Below are 16,099 nucleotides of genomic sequence, written 5' to 3' on the forward strand. Positions count from 1 at the left end.
GAAGAAATACTGAAATTTAGTTTTGGACGATATTGTTTTCAGGGTATTGAACGGGGAACCCTGCGGGTATAAGACGAGATATTATGGGGCCTTTTCCAGAAGTCAGGTAAGGGGATAAACTAAGTCAGTTGTTTTTTCATGGAAATATATGTATAAAATTTACAGCATTTAATTTTTGGAAAATAAGTATATTGTAGTATTATGTTTGGGAAATACTGCTATAAATAATAATATGGTTTAAATATGAATAATACCTATTTAATGTGGCATGAGTAAAATTTACCATGGAATATTATGTTTGCAATAAGTATGGTTGACTGCTTCTAGGAAAATATTAAAATGAGATAGAGGTTCTTATATGATATATCGGAGTACAGACCGATGTTTTTATATGATATGTCGGCGTACGAGCCGTCGTTTTTATATGATATATTGGCGTACGGGCCATAGTTTTTATATGATATGGCAATGTATGGGCCAAGGCTCTATATGATATGTTGGCGTATGGGCCGATGATTTTATATGATATGTACTATCGGCGTATAGGCCCAGATTTATAAACTACAAAGTACTGGCGTAAAGGCCGAAGGTTTTCACGTTATGTTATTCAAAATGATATGATGATATTAACTTGAAAATTATTATTATGAAATAGTCATGTACCACTATTTGGAAATATGTTATATATTATCAGTACCTAGTTGGCTTGGATTAGGCTTTCACGAGCACGGTACCGTAGCTATATGATCACGATCATGATATGTTAGTACTACTGCTTGCCGTACGGGGCAGTGGGAGAATGACAGTCGATGTGGTTTATTGTAGTATTGGCGCCCCTGGTGTACGGACCAGTATAGGCAGACCCATTGTACTTATAGACTTTTTCTTTTGATTCGGCAATGGTCGGCTAGCCATTGTCGGGTCTCGCCTTCGGGCCGCACAACCTAGTCATGTGGGGGTAAGACATGACACCAACCAGATAATCATCTAGGATTTTTTCTACGTATTATTATATGAGATGAATTATGTTTATAGAAATTTAGTATGTTCTACTATGTTATGATTGTATATGTTTTTCCCAGATATGACACAAATAGTTCTATTAAGTATGTTTTTGTACTGTTATATGTATAACACGAAAATACTCATATTGCCACGCACTGGTATTAGTTTATTTTCTCTTACTGAGAGGTGTCTCACCCCAATTATATAAATATTTTAAGAGTCCCAGATAGGAGAGCGGATAAAGCTCTGCAATGATAGTCTTTAGCTGATTGCCCTATTTGAAGGGTAAGTATTTGCTAGGGTCAAACGGATTTTTGGGTGGCGTCCCTAGGACTCTTTTTGGTTATTTTAGATTGTGTGTATTCATATGATGGATATAGTAAACTCTGGTATTGTGTTAGTTGGACAACTTAATATGTATATGAATTTACATTTCCTGCTGCTTAGGAGTCAATGTTGTGTTTCACGTGTACCCGTGGTATCGTGGGTCCAGATGGATTATGAATTGCCAAAACTATTATATTGGATATTATGGGAGAAAAATGAAAAAATAAAGGGGTCGTTACATAAACAGTACATAAGACTTACAAACAGAGTGGAGTTTAGAACGTTCGGGAGAGAGGAAGAGAGAGAATTGCGCCGTGGAAAAATTTCTTTGAAAACCCGAGTTAAGCATATTTATACACTGCTACCTCATCGACAAGCCACGTCACCTCATCGACGAGTCCAAGAAGAGATTCGTCGACGAACACTTAACCCTCTTCGATGAATTGCAGGCCTTGGAAATAGCCCCCTTGGTAAATTCTCGTCGATGAGGTACGTGTCCACGTCGATGAGCCCAAGAAGTCTGTTCATCGACGAACGCTCTGCGCTCGTCGATGAGACCCTGCTGAATATTCTTTTTGAAATTCCCTTTTTCTCCTTCCTTTAATCATTTAATTACTATAATTCTTCAGGTCTTTAAACATGAACAACTTATAAGAATTTCCACTCAATCGGACAAGAAATCACTATCCCGATCATCTAAATCAAGCTGACTGCGCAAGTACCTCCAATCCTAAAGTTGCTGCTGCCATAAGGTTGATATCCAATGCACAAAACCACAGTTTAAAAACCCCAAATAATAATCTAGCCAAACCAAATTAAGAAAGGTGGGTCATATACAACCTATAAATATTTCAACACAATTGAACAAGAAATTACCACCCAATTCCAGATCAAACTGACTGTGTAGACAACCCCAATCCTGAAGCTGCTGCTACCACGAGGCTGACATCCAAGGCACAAAAACATAGTTTAAAAGATCCAAATAACAATATAGCAGATCAAAATTAAGACAGGTGAGTCATATACAACTTGTAAATATTTCAGCCCAATCGGACTAGAAATTACCACCCAATCATCTAGATCAAGCTAACTGCGCAGGCTACTGCTATTGAAGTTGCTACTACAATAAGACTACTATCCAAGCCCCAAACCAATGTTTCTGCACTCCAAATGACAATCAGACCGTCTAGAGTGAAGAAGGATGAGTTAGGCACCATCTATCAAAATATCAACTTAATCGGACGAGTAATCGCTCTCCGATAGTCTAGGGTAAGATGACTGTGTAAGCACCTCTAATCCTGAATTTTCAAGAAAAAAATACTTTTCCCCTCCCTCTTTCTTAACACAAAACTTTTTTTTCCCTCCTTCCCTCTTTTTGTATTTTTTTCCATGTTTTCTCACTGTTTTTTTTTTTTGTTGCTTCTCTTAGGCTCTGAGATTAAAGGTGTACTCCCAAGAGGGGGGTGAATAGGGCTTTTAAAATTTTTTTTTACAAAAACTTTAATTAAGTATTACCCTTTTCAAATTAATTTGCTACGATCACACAAACAAAAAAAATTCTAATCAGCGACCGTAGTATACCAATCAACAATCCTATGTATATATGAATGATATTACAATTCAAATTCAAGTTTTAATACTTCAATAGAATTCAGAATTAGTTTTTATTTTCAACAGTAAACAATAATAATCCCACAATGCAATCTCAGCAAATTGATCTTAAGTACCCTACAATTTTCTTTCAATGGAATATTAAAAATCACAAGGTTTTACCTTAGTTGTGTATTTAAAACTTAGTATTTAAAGTTCATCGGAATATTCGATCCAATCCACACAACAAATCAATTCCTTGATTCAAATACAAGCAAAATCAATATTCAACAAATTCCCAATATCCAGAAAGTTCACAATGATTAATCAAGCATACACGTAGTTTATAACTTTGCTAGAATGTAAAGAGTTTAAGGAAAGAAAAGCTAAACGCCAGATTTTACAAGGTTCAACCAGCGGCCTACGTCCTTGTCTCAACCAACACATGGTGAGGATTTCCTTTCCAATTCGTTACCAGGTGAAGCAATCCTCTCTCTGTTCAAGGTAAATTTCCTCTCTCTAACGAGAACAACTCTCTCGCTAGGCAATGATTCAACAATCCTAAACAGTAAAAAAAAAAAACAAGGAACAACTTGGTTTATACAAAGAAGTACTCTCATTTAGAGTAGATTTGTACAAGTTAGATTCAATATAATTCAATAAAAAAAATTAAATAAAGAAGTTGAAGCTCAGAGTAATATCACCAGGATTCTAATTTAGAATTGACAAAATCAGAAGAACAAATCAGAATCGCGTGAGTAAATTCAACAACAACACAATAGCGTTTTCAAAATGCTTTCAGCAATATAACTTTGAAATTATGATTCATATGTGCTTGATGTTATATATAATATGCGAACATATCGTATATATATATATATATATATATATATATATATATGTTTTTCCCAAGTTTTCTCTAAGTTCGGAAGCCAAGAAATCAATTTTGAAAACTTTATCAACGTTGTTAAAATGTTAAAATATAGATTTTAGTTGACTAAGGCCCGAGGATCAGTCGCCTAAGCTTTTTAAATCACATCAATTGCCTAACTATTAATCATTAGTCACCTGTCCTACTTGCTACTTCTTTGTTTATCAAAATTTGGTTTCAACACTGAACTCCTAACTTGGAAAAAGTTACTTGAAACTTTGAGAAAATGGTTTCCATGATTTAAAACAAGTCTCTAAGTGAATGATATTTTCTAAGAGCTTCAAACCTCAGTATTGAATTTGTGAAGTACTTACATGAGACTTTTATAAGATAAAACTATCTATTAAACTCTAAGTCTTCATGCTTTAGCTTCCATGCTATGTCCAGCTTTAACCATTTCTTCAATATGCTTTAACTTCATCATTATTCATGGCTTTAAGTACAAACTTCATTTAAGCTCATCAAATACTTGAACTTGATCTCATGAATTCCTTTGAGTCCTGAAACAATACTTAAACAAACATGTTAAATGTCCTTGATTTGTTATCATCAGAATTAGATTTAGCCTTGTTAGGCCAACATGCTCCTATTTATAGGACTCAAGGAGTAATCTAATTAACTAATCTAATTCAAATCAACAAATCAAAATTAAATATAATTACTAACTTAAATTTAATTAACCAAATTTAAATTTATTCAATCAAAATTAAGTAGTTAAATTAGTTTTAAATTATGATTTTTCTAATTTGAATTTGAATTGTGTGTATGTGTAGGTGCCAACATGAAGAACTTCCATTCTCCTTTTTTTCTTAATTGTATTATTTTTTTGTACTCGTTTTTTTTTTTCATATTTAAAATTGAGCAAATAATAAAATTTCCTTTCACCTTGTTTTTGTAATATAAGACACCTGAACAAATTAGGGTGTCTACAAATATCAATTCTAAAGCATTTGTCATTACTTTCTAAAGAAACACTTCTTAGATTAAAATGGATTATCAAACTCTAAGTTTTTTTCAAGTATTGTTTAGATATCTACTATTTAATGCCCTAATAAAAGCATATCAATCACTTATGAGATAGTATCTACTTTCCTTATTCTCTAGAAAAAAAAAAAGCATCTCAATGGATTAAAACCTAAATCATCATTATGTGACGAAGATCCCCCTAGTGGACCACGATAAACCATCTAATCTTTGACACTCTTGTGAAAGGGACACACACCAGTTTGTGAGGCTTATTAGCATGACATTACTTCCAAGGTAGTTGTTGTGATCAATAACACCAATTGTAACTATTTAGGGGTCAATTTCTAGCTTTGGCTCATTAGATCTCACAATTTTATCCTATAAAAGTATTAGTACTAGAGGAATCCATGGGTGAGCTTGATACATATGGGTGAACACCAACTTGATCCAAAAGCTTAAGCCTATTGGGTCATGGGCCCAACCATGTATATAAGCACCCATCATCCACTCAAATTTTCCAATATTGGACAAACTCAGAAGAGGAATTCTCAACAATCTCCCCCTCACTTATGAGTTCCAGCTGCTTCCCCTTGAACGAAAAACCATCTCCCTTATGTGAACAAGCTCAATTCCCCAACAGTTGCTCAAGTGAGCCTTACCACTAGCGCCTTACGTGCATCGGATTGCATTTCACGTGCCTCCAAACCAATCCTACCTCTCACATCTTAACCCTATTCGGATCCATTCCCAACCTAGATGATCCTTATTGGCCTTAGCCACACACTTGGTCCTCCAATAGTTAGCACGTCAGGAGAATTAGCTTCACGTCTCGACTTTTTACGATGTCGCTCACCTAGAGTTATGAATCGTCAACTCTAATACCACTTGTTAGCACCGGAGGAATCCATGGGTGGGCTTGATACACATAGGTGAACACCAACTTAACCCAAAAGTTTAAGCTTATCGAGTCTTGAGTCCAACCATGTATATAAAGTTCACAATGATTAATTAAGCATACACGTAGTTTATAACTTTGCTAGAATGTAAAGAGTTTAAGGAAAGAAAAGCTAAACGCTAGATTTTACTAGGTTTAGTTAGCGGCCTAGATCCTTACCTCAACCAACACGCTATGAGGATTTCCTTTCCAATTCGTTACCAGGTGAAGCAATCGTCTCTCCGTTCAAGGTAAATTTCCCTCTCTAGCGAGAACAACCCTCTCGCTAGGCAATGATTCAACAATCCTGAACAATCAAACAAAAAAAAAAAAAAACAAGGAACAACTTGGTTTATACAAAGAAGTACTCTCATTTAGAGCAGATTTGTACAAGTTAGATTCAGTATAATTTAATCAAAAAAAATAAAATAAAGAAGTTGAAGCTCAGAGTAATATCACCAAGATTCTAATTTAGAATTGACAAAATCAGTAGAACAAATCAAAATCGCGTGAGTAAATTCAACAACAACACAATAGCGTTTTCAAAATGCTTTCAGCAATATAACTTTGAAATTATGATTCATATGTGCTTGATGTTATATATAATATGCGAACATATCGTATATATATATAAATATAAATATATATATATATATATATGTTTTTCCCAAGTTTTCTCTAAGTTTGGAAGCCAAGAAATCAATTTTGAAAACTTTATCAACGTTGTTAAAATGTTAAAACATAGATTTTAGTTGACTAAGGCCCAAGGATCAGTCGCCTAAGCTTTTTAAATCACATCAATCGCCTGACTATTAATCATTAGTCACCTGTCCTGCTTGCTACTTCTTTGTTTATCAAAATTTGGTTTCAACACTGAACTCCTAACTTGGAAAAACTTACTTGAAACTTTGAGAAAATATTTTCCATGATTTAAAACAGGTCTCTAAGTGAATGATATTTCCTAAGAGCTTCAAACATCAATATTGAATTTGTGAAGTACTTACATGAGACTTTTATAAGATAAAATTATCTGCTAAACTCTAAGTCTTCATGCTTTAGCTTCCATGCTATGTCCAACTTTAACCATTTCTTCAATATGCTTTAACTTCATCATTATTCATGGCTTTAAGTACAAACTTCATTTAAGCTCATCAAATACTTGAACTTGATCTCATGAATTCCTTTGAGTCCTGAAACAATACTTAAACAAACATGTTAAATGTCCTTGATTTGTTATCATCAGAATTAGATTTAGTCTTGTTAGGCCAACATGCTCCTATTTATAGGACTCAAGGAGTAATCTAATTAGCTAATCTAATTCAAATCAGCAAATCAAAATTAAATATAATTTTCTAACTTAAATTTAATTAACCAAATTTAAATTTATTCAATCAAAATTAAGTAGTTAAATTAGTTTTAAATTATGATTTTTCTAATTTGAATTTGAATTGTGTATGTGTAGGTGCCAACATGAAGAACTTCCATTCTCCTTTTTTTTTTTATTGTTTATTTTTTTGTACTCGTTTTTTTTTTCATATTTAAAATTGAGCAAATAATAAAATTTCCTTTCACCTTGTTTTTGTAATATAAGACACCTGGACAAATTAGGGTGTCTACAAATATCAAATCCAAAGCATTTGTCAATACTTTCTAAAGAAACACTTCTTAGATTATAATGGATTATTAGACTCTAAGTTTTTTTCAAGTATTGTTTAGATATCTACTATTTAATGCCCCGATAAAAGCATATCAATCACTTATGAGATAGTATCTACTTTCCTTATTCTCTAGAAAAAAAAAAAAAAAAGCATATCAATGGATTAAAACATAAATCATCATTATGTGACGAAGATCCCCCTAGTGGACCACGATAAACCATCTAATCTTTGACACTCTTGTGAAAGGGACACACACCAGTTTGTGAGGCTTATTAGCATGACATTACTTCCAAGGTAGTTGCTGTGATCAATAACACCAATTGTAACTATTTAGGGGTCAATTTCTAGCTTTGGCTCATTAGATCTCACAATTTTATCCTATAAAAGTGTTAGTACTAGAGGAATCCATGGGTGAGCTTGATACACATGGGTGAACACCAACTTGATCCAAAAGCTTAAGCCTATTGGGTCATGGGTCCAACCATGTATATAAGCACCCATCATCCACTCAAATTTTCCAATATTGGACAAACTCAGAAGAGGAATTCTCAACAATCTCCCCCTCACTTATGAGTTCCAGCTGCTTCCCCTTGAACGAAAAACCATCTCCCTTATGTGAACAAGCTCAATTCCCCAACAGTTGCTCAAGTGAGCCTTACCACTAGCGCCTTACGTGCATCGGATTGCATTTCACGTGCCTCTAAACCAATCCTACCTCTCACGTCTTGACCCTATTCAGATCCATTCCCAACCTAGATGATCCTTATTGGCCTTAACCACACACTTGGTCCTCCAATAGTTAGCACGTCAGGAGAATTAGCTTTACATCTCGACTTTTTACGATGTCGCTCACCTAGACTTATGAATTGTCAGCTCTAATACCACTTGTTAGCACCGGAGGAATCCATGGGCGGGCTTGATAAACATAGGTGAACACCAACTTGACCCAAAAGCTTAAGCTTATCGAGTCTTGAGTCCAACCATGTATATAAAGTTCACAATGATTAATCAAGCATTCACGTAGTTTATAACTTTGCTAGAATGTAAAGCGTTTAAGGAAAGAAAAGCTAAACGCTAGATTTTACAAGGTTTAGCCAGCGGCCTACGTCCTTGCCTCAACCAACACGCTATGAGGATTTCCTTTCCAATTCATTACCAGGTGAAGCAATCGTCTCTCCGTTCAAGGTAAATTTCCCTCTCTAACGAGAACAACCCTCTCGCTAGGCAATGATTCAACAATCCTGAATAGTAAAAAAAAAAACAAGGAACAACTTGGTTTATACAAAGAAGTACTCTCATTTAGAGCAGATTTGTACAAGTTAGATTCATTATAATTTAATCAAAAAAAATAAAATAAAGAAGTTGAAGCTCAGAGTAATATCACCAGAATTCTAATTTAGAATTGACAAAATCAGTAGAACAAATCAAAATCGGGTGAATAAATTCAGCAACAACACAATAGCGTTTTCAAAATGCTTTCAGCAATATAATTTTGAAATTATGATTCATATGTGCTTGATGTTATATATAATATGCGAACATATCGTGTGTATATATATATATATATATATATATATATATATATATATATATGTTTTTCCCAAGTTTTCTCTAAGTTCGGAAGCCAAGAAATCAATTTTGAAAACTTTATCAACGTTGTTAAAATGTTAAAACATAGATTTCAGTTGACTAAGGCCCGAGGATCAGTCGCCTAAGCTTTTTAAATCACATCAATCGCCTGACTATTAATCATTAGTCACCTGTCCTGCTTGCTACTTCTTTGTTTATCAAAATTTGGTTTCAACACTGAACTCCTAATTTGGAAAAACTTACTTGAAACTTTGAGAAAATGTTTTCCATGATTTAAAACAAGTCTCTAAGTGAATGATATTTCCTAAGAGCTTCAAACATTAGTATTGAATTTGTGAAGTACTTACATGAGACTTTTATAAGATAAAACTATCTGTTAAACTCTAAGTCTTCATGCTTTAACTTCCATGCTATGTCCAACTTTAACCATTTCTTCAATATGCTTTAACTTCATCATTATTCATGGCTTTAAGTACAAACTTCATTTAAGCTCATCAAATACTTGAACTTGATCTCATGAATTCCTTTGAGTCCTGAAACTATACTTAAACAAACATGTTAAATGCCCTTGATTTGTTATCATCAGAATTAGATTTAGCCTTGTTAGGCCAACATGCTCCTATTTATAGGACTCAAGGAGTAATCTAATTAGCTAATCTAATTCAAATCAGCAAATCAAAATTAAATATTATTTGCTAACTTAAATTTAATTAACCAAATTTAAATTTATTCAATCAAAATTAAGTAGTTAAATTAGTTTTAAATTATGATTTTTCTAATTTGAATTTGAGTTGTGTGTATGTGTAGGTGCCAACATGAAGAACTTCCATTCTCCTTTTTTTTTTATTGTATTATTTTTTTTGTATTCGTTTTTTTTTTTTCATATTTAAAATTGAGCAAATAATAAAATTTCCTTTCACCTTGTTTTTGTAATATAAGACACCTGGACAAATTAGGGTGTCTACAAATATCAAATCCAAAGCATTTGTCAATACTTTCTAAAGAAACACTTCTTAGATTAAAATGGATTATCAGACTCTAAGTTTTTTTCAAGTATTGTTTAGATCTCTACTATTTAATGCCCTGATAAAAGCATATCAATCACTTATGACATAGTATCTACTTTCCTTATTCTCTAAAAAAAAAAAAGCATATCAATGGATTAAAGCATAAATCATCATTATGTGACGAAGATCCCCCTAGTGGACCACGATAATCCATCTAATCTTTGACACTCTTGTGAAAGGGACACACCAGTTTGTTAGGCTTATTAGCATGACATTAATTCCAAGGTAGTTGTTGTGATCAATAACACCAATTGTAACTATTTAGGGGTAAATTTTTAGCTTTGGCTTATTAGATCTCACAATTTTATCCTATAAAAGTGTTAGTACTAGAGGAATCAATGGGTGAGCTTGATACACATGAGTGAACACCAACTTGATCCAAAAGTTTAAGTCTATTGAGTTATTGGTCGAACCATGTATACAAGCACCCATCATCCACTCAAATTTTTTATTATAGGACAAACTCATAAGAGGAATTCTCAATAATCTCCCCCTCACTTATGAGTTTCAACCGCTTCCCCTTGAATGAAAAACCATCTCCCTTATGTGAACAAGCTCAATTCCCCAACAGTATCTCAAGTGGGCCTTACCACTAGTGTCTTACGTGCGTCGGATTGCATTTCACGTGCCTCCAAACTAATCCTACCTCTCACGTCTTGACCTTATTCGGATCCAATCCCAACCTAGATGATCCTTATTGGCCTTAGCCACATACTTGGTCCTCCAATAATTAGCACGTCAGGAGAATTAGCTTCACGTTTCGACTTTTTACGATGTCGCTCAGCCTGGGTTACGAACCGTCAGCTCTAATACCACTTGTTAGCACCGGAGGAATCCATGAGTGAGCTTGATTCACTTGGGTGAACACCAACTTGACCCAAAAACTTAAGCTTATCGAGTCTTGAGTCCAACCATGTATATAAAGCACCCACAATCCACTCAAATTTTCCAATGTAGGATAAACTCACAAGTGGAATTTTCAACAAAAAGATATCTCATTTAGTTGAAATCTAAACTATTTATGAAAAATTCTCTATATCGCATTCCTTATATAAAATGGGACATTAAGCACCCTAAATCCTCCTATCTGCCTAATTATTCGCTGATAAATGAATTCTTTAGATTTGACATAACCCCAATTGCTATGGGAACACCATTTAGTTAACCTGTGCCTATTTGGACATACCATCTCTTCACCCTCAAGCAAATCTATAATCAAAATATTTCATTCATAATATTTTATTTTTCATCATTATAGGTAGCATCTACTTTAGAAGAGACCTTGACATGAGAATTTCTTATTTATTTTTGGATATTTAGCACTCTTTGTTCACATTTTAGAGTTGGGATTCACGTTTCCGAAAAATAATACATATTCTCATAGAATTCTTTAACGGCACTTCGATTTTCTTTTTGAAAGATAAGTATTCAAGTTCCTACTATGAAAGAACCACCAAAAAATTATATAAGTTAAAAGAAAAAAAAAGAATTAGTTATATTTTAATTGCAAGTTTTATAGATCATGCGTATCCAAATACTTTAACAAAATACTTTTAATTTTAAAATTTTAAGAACTCTTTATAACTTCTCATTATCTACTCACCCCTATTCTCTCCTAAGAGATAGCAATTTTTTAAAAATAGAAATATAAACATAATATGTACCCAAAATTAGTAAAACTAACATAATCAATTATTTTTCTAAAGAAAGTAAATTAAACAAAATATACAATACTATTTTGAATAATTTAACTATAAAAAATTGACCATGTACAATCAAGAAGTGCGTCAAATTAACAGCACTTAAATTTCCCCCATCCAAATGTGTGGCCTAGGCCCAAACACGCCCTTGGTACGAAAAAGCAATTAAGGCACAACTAAAATTTCATTATCGGCTCTTCTCAAGTAGTTGGGTTGGATCCAGGCCAATTAATGAATGTCGGAGAGGTAATTAACCCTAACCCTATCATATAAATTCACGCACAATGGAATGAAGCGTAAACTAGGAATGCCCTACTGAGAAATTGGAGACTAAAATTACCAAAACGCCTCTCCTACTTTTTCAAATGACCATTTTTGCTCTAAATTGTTTTTTTCCTTTTCTTTTCTTTTGCTTTTCCAAAGTATTGATCACGGTATTTTCTCTTAATTTCTTCAGATCATAACTAATAAATCATAAAAATACGTAGCAAGTATAATATTTGTTAGTGTAATTTTCATAAAAGTTTAATGGTTAAACACATTATAAAACAAATAAAACATTGTTTGATATTTTTAAATTCATGTAACCTACCAAACCTATCTTCAAAGAAATGTAAATTAAAATTCTAAAATAAATATTTTATAATCAAAACTATAAAGTTGAATGTTAGGTCTTTTGTGTATAAATATAAATGTTAAATGGATAAAAAAAATTCAAATTTATATTAATTAGTTTTCGAGAAAATTCATCAATTTTTCTTAATTTTATTTAAGTTGCTATGTTATTAATTTTGATATACAATCCGATCTATAAAGTAAGTCACAAGTTGACTAACCACCTAATTTGAACTGATTTTTAAGTTATTTTTTTATTATTTAAAGGTAAATTTGGTCATTTAATAGGGGACTCACTAGGGAAATGTACCCAAAATTAGTAAAACTAACATAAAAATATGTAATTCAATTATTTTTCTAAAGAAAGTAAATTAAACAAAATATACAATAGTATTTTGAATAATTTAACTATAAAAAAATTGACCATGTACAATCAAGAAGTGTGGGAAGTTAACAGTACTTAAATTTCCCCCATCCAAATGCGTGGCCTCAGCCCAAACACGCCCTTGGTACGAAACCCCAATTAAAGTACAACTGAAATTTCATTAATGGCTCTTTTCAACTAGTTGGGTTGGATCCAGGCCAATTAATGTATGTAGAACGTCAGAGAGGTTATTAACCCTATCATGTCATGTATCCCTACTAGTATAAATTCACGCACAATGGAATGAAGCGTAAGCTAGGAATGCCCTACTGAGAAATTGGTCATGGAAGCGCATAACCTCCATTCGGCTATCTTCCACCCCTTTTCCCTATTATTTCCCATTCTCCTCTTCTTTCTCCTCAAATGGCTCGTCTTCACCAACCGAACATCGACAAAAAGACTCCCACCCTCACCACCAAAGCTCCCAATTATGGGAAACCTCCACCAGCTCGGCGAACACCCACACCGTACTCTTCGAGCCTTGGCTCAACATCACGGTCCACTCATGCTACTCCACTTTGGTTTGAGGCCAACTCTCATTGTCTCATCCGCCAATGCAGCCTCCGAGATTCTTAAAGCCCATGATACTACCTTTGCAAATCGACCTTCCTTGAGTATCCCGATGAGACTCTTTTATAACTATAAGGATGTTGCCGCTGCCCCTTATGGGTCATATTGGCGGCAGATGAAGAGCATATGCATCACACAACTTTTAAGTTCGACTCGAGTGCAATCATTTAGAGCCATCAGGGAAGAAGAGATGACTTTAATGATGAAAAAAATTAAAGAATATTCTCATGATATATTTGACAATAGACAGTTGGAGCCTTCATGCTCTCAAAAGCAGTATAATTATTCCTCTGATTTTGTGAATTTAAGTGAACTTTTCACGTCACTCACAAGTGGAGTGATTTGTAGGGTGGCTTTTGGGAGAAAGTACGAAGAAGGGGAGGGAGGGGGGAGGTTTAGGAAGCTATTAGAGGACATGGGAGTCATAGTGGGTGCTTTTGATGTGGGGGATTTCATTCCGTGGCTTGGGTGGGTGAGCTATGTGAATGGTTTGAAGTGGAAAGTGGAGAAATTGTTTAGAAAGATTGATGTTTTTCTCGATAAGATACTTGATGATCATATGACTAGTGGAAATAAAGATCAAATAGATTTTGTGGATGTTTTGCTTGAAATTCAAAAGAGTAGCACTGATGGTGAGCATTTCATAGGTCGAGATAACATAAAGGCTATGATCCTCGTAAGAATGCTTCACCTTATTTTATATCTCTTAAAAACTCAAGAAAACATAATTAAAGTTCTTGCTAGTTTGTGATATGTTACTATACATTCTTTTAATACAAACATGAATCACAGAGGATATGAGAAATAATAATAGTTAAATCTTGAATCATTTAAAATTTTCAATACAGTAATTCTTCAATGATTTCTAATCGTAATTTGTATAACCTGTTGTAGGACATGTTTGCTGCTGGTGCTGATACTACTGCAATAGTTCTAGAATGGGCTATGACTGAGCTACTAAGGCACCCTCAAGTGATGAAAAAGGTACAAAAAGAAATTAGAGAGATTGCTGAAAGTAAACCACATATAACCGAAGATGATACAAAGGAAATGCATTATTTGAAAGCAGTGATCAAGGAGACCTTGAGGCTATATCCTCCACTCCCACTACTTCTTCCTCGAGAGTCCACTAAGGATATTCAAGTACAAGGCTATGATGTTTTGGCCAAAACACGAGTATTTATCAATGCTTGGGCAATTGGGAGGGACCCTAAATCATGGGAAGAAGCTGAGGAATTTAGGCCAGAACGGTTCTTGAACAATCCTATAGATTTTAGAGGACATGATTTTCAACTAATTCCATTGGGAGCTGGAAGAAGGGGGTGCCCTGGAGGTACGTTTGCCATTGCCATTATTGAGCTCGTGTTAGCTAATCTTTTGCACAGGTTTGATTGGGCATTGCCTAAAAAATCAAGCGATGAGGATTTTGATTTAACCGAATGTACTGGATTAAACATTCGTCGAAAAATTCCCCTTGTTGTTTCTGCTAAGGACCATTATTTGTAATGCATGGACCATGCCTAACTTGTTAAATATTGTATCTTTTTTTTTTTTTTTTTGGCATTTTTTATATGAAGAATAGATAGTCATATTAAAAGTTTCAAATTCAAATCTTGAGAAGCAGATGTAGGGAATGTCCTATCTTATAATGTAACCTAGATCTATGTTTTCCCAATATAATAGAAAAGTGTAAAATAAAAAAAAATCTAGTTAGTAATTACACAAGTTTTCATCATGGTGAACTTCTTATTCCAATAGCTTGTTGTGAGAGCAAACCTCAATATTTAGTTGATGGCTTATAATCATATTCAAATGTGTTGTCGTGATTTTTGAGAAAATAATTTAGGAAAGATAGTTGGAGATGCAAATGCCCATTACTGCTATGATATTTGTATTATCAAAATTCTCTATTTAAATGTATATTTTTCCATGTAAAAGGTGAGAGAAAGAGAAATCATTCACTGTAGAATTAACTGCAGAGTTGGCATGGTATTAGAGCCAAACCTAAAGAGTTTTTTCTCAATTTATCATTTTTTTTAAAAAAATATATTAAATAATACCTTTCTCGGAAAAATAATTTTCGAAATGACTCTGACGTAATCTCGCTACTTTAAATAGTGAGATTTGTCATGTGTCATTTTGGAAATTATTTTTTCAAAAAAAAATATTATTTAATATATATATTTTAAAAAAAATGATAAATCAGGAAATAAATTCTCCTCCGTAATAAATAGGGAAATAAATTCTTTTAATATATTTTTAAAAAAAATGATAAATCGACAAATAAATCTGCTGCGTAATAAATCAGGAAATAAAATAAAATTTAATTCTTTCTCTTATTACTTTTGGAACAATAAATTTTTGAAAAAAAGAAAATTCCTATTTAATTATATCTATTTTTTTCTATTTAATATATTTTTAAAATTTTCTTTTTACTTAAAAGTATTGTTTTGTCCACTAGATTTAAAGATTCTTTATTTAGTATATCTTATATCAATATAGAAAATATATACACGATATCCATTTCTCTATTTTGTTCATAACAAAAATAAAATTTCTACATAAGATCCTTATGAGTTGCATGAAATTAAAATTTTCATATTTTGTAAGTATTATCATATGTGAGCATAAAGATAAGAGTCACATTTTTTAAAATTTTATATTTCTCAGAATACAAAAATTGGCATCATATATGACTTTCTAATCACCAGTTAAATGTAAA

The 16,099-nt window shown here is 33.1% G+C and overlaps 1 protein-coding gene across 1 annotated transcript; it reads left to right on the forward strand.

The window, feature by feature from the left end:
* Positions 1-13,027: 13,027 nt before the first annotated feature.
* Positions 13,028-15,112, forward strand: LOC131145544 (cytochrome P450 736A117-like). Its single transcript, XM_058094687.1, has 2 exons — positions 13,028-14,053; positions 14,272-15,112. The coding sequence occupies exons 1-2, from the start codon at positions 13,091-13,093 to the stop codon at positions 14,881-14,883; spliced, it is 1,575 nt and encodes a 524-aa protein (XP_057950670.1). The 5' UTR covers positions 13,028-13,090; the 3' UTR covers positions 14,884-15,112.
* Positions 15,113-16,099: the final 987 nt, after the last annotated feature.

Source organism: Malania oleifera, chromosome 13 (assembly GCF_029873635.1).
Source record: "Malania oleifera isolate guangnan ecotype guangnan chromosome 13, ASM2987363v1, whole genome shotgun sequence".
NCBI classification, from domain to species: Eukaryota; Viridiplantae; Streptophyta; class Magnoliopsida; order Santalales; family Ximeniaceae; genus Malania; species Malania oleifera.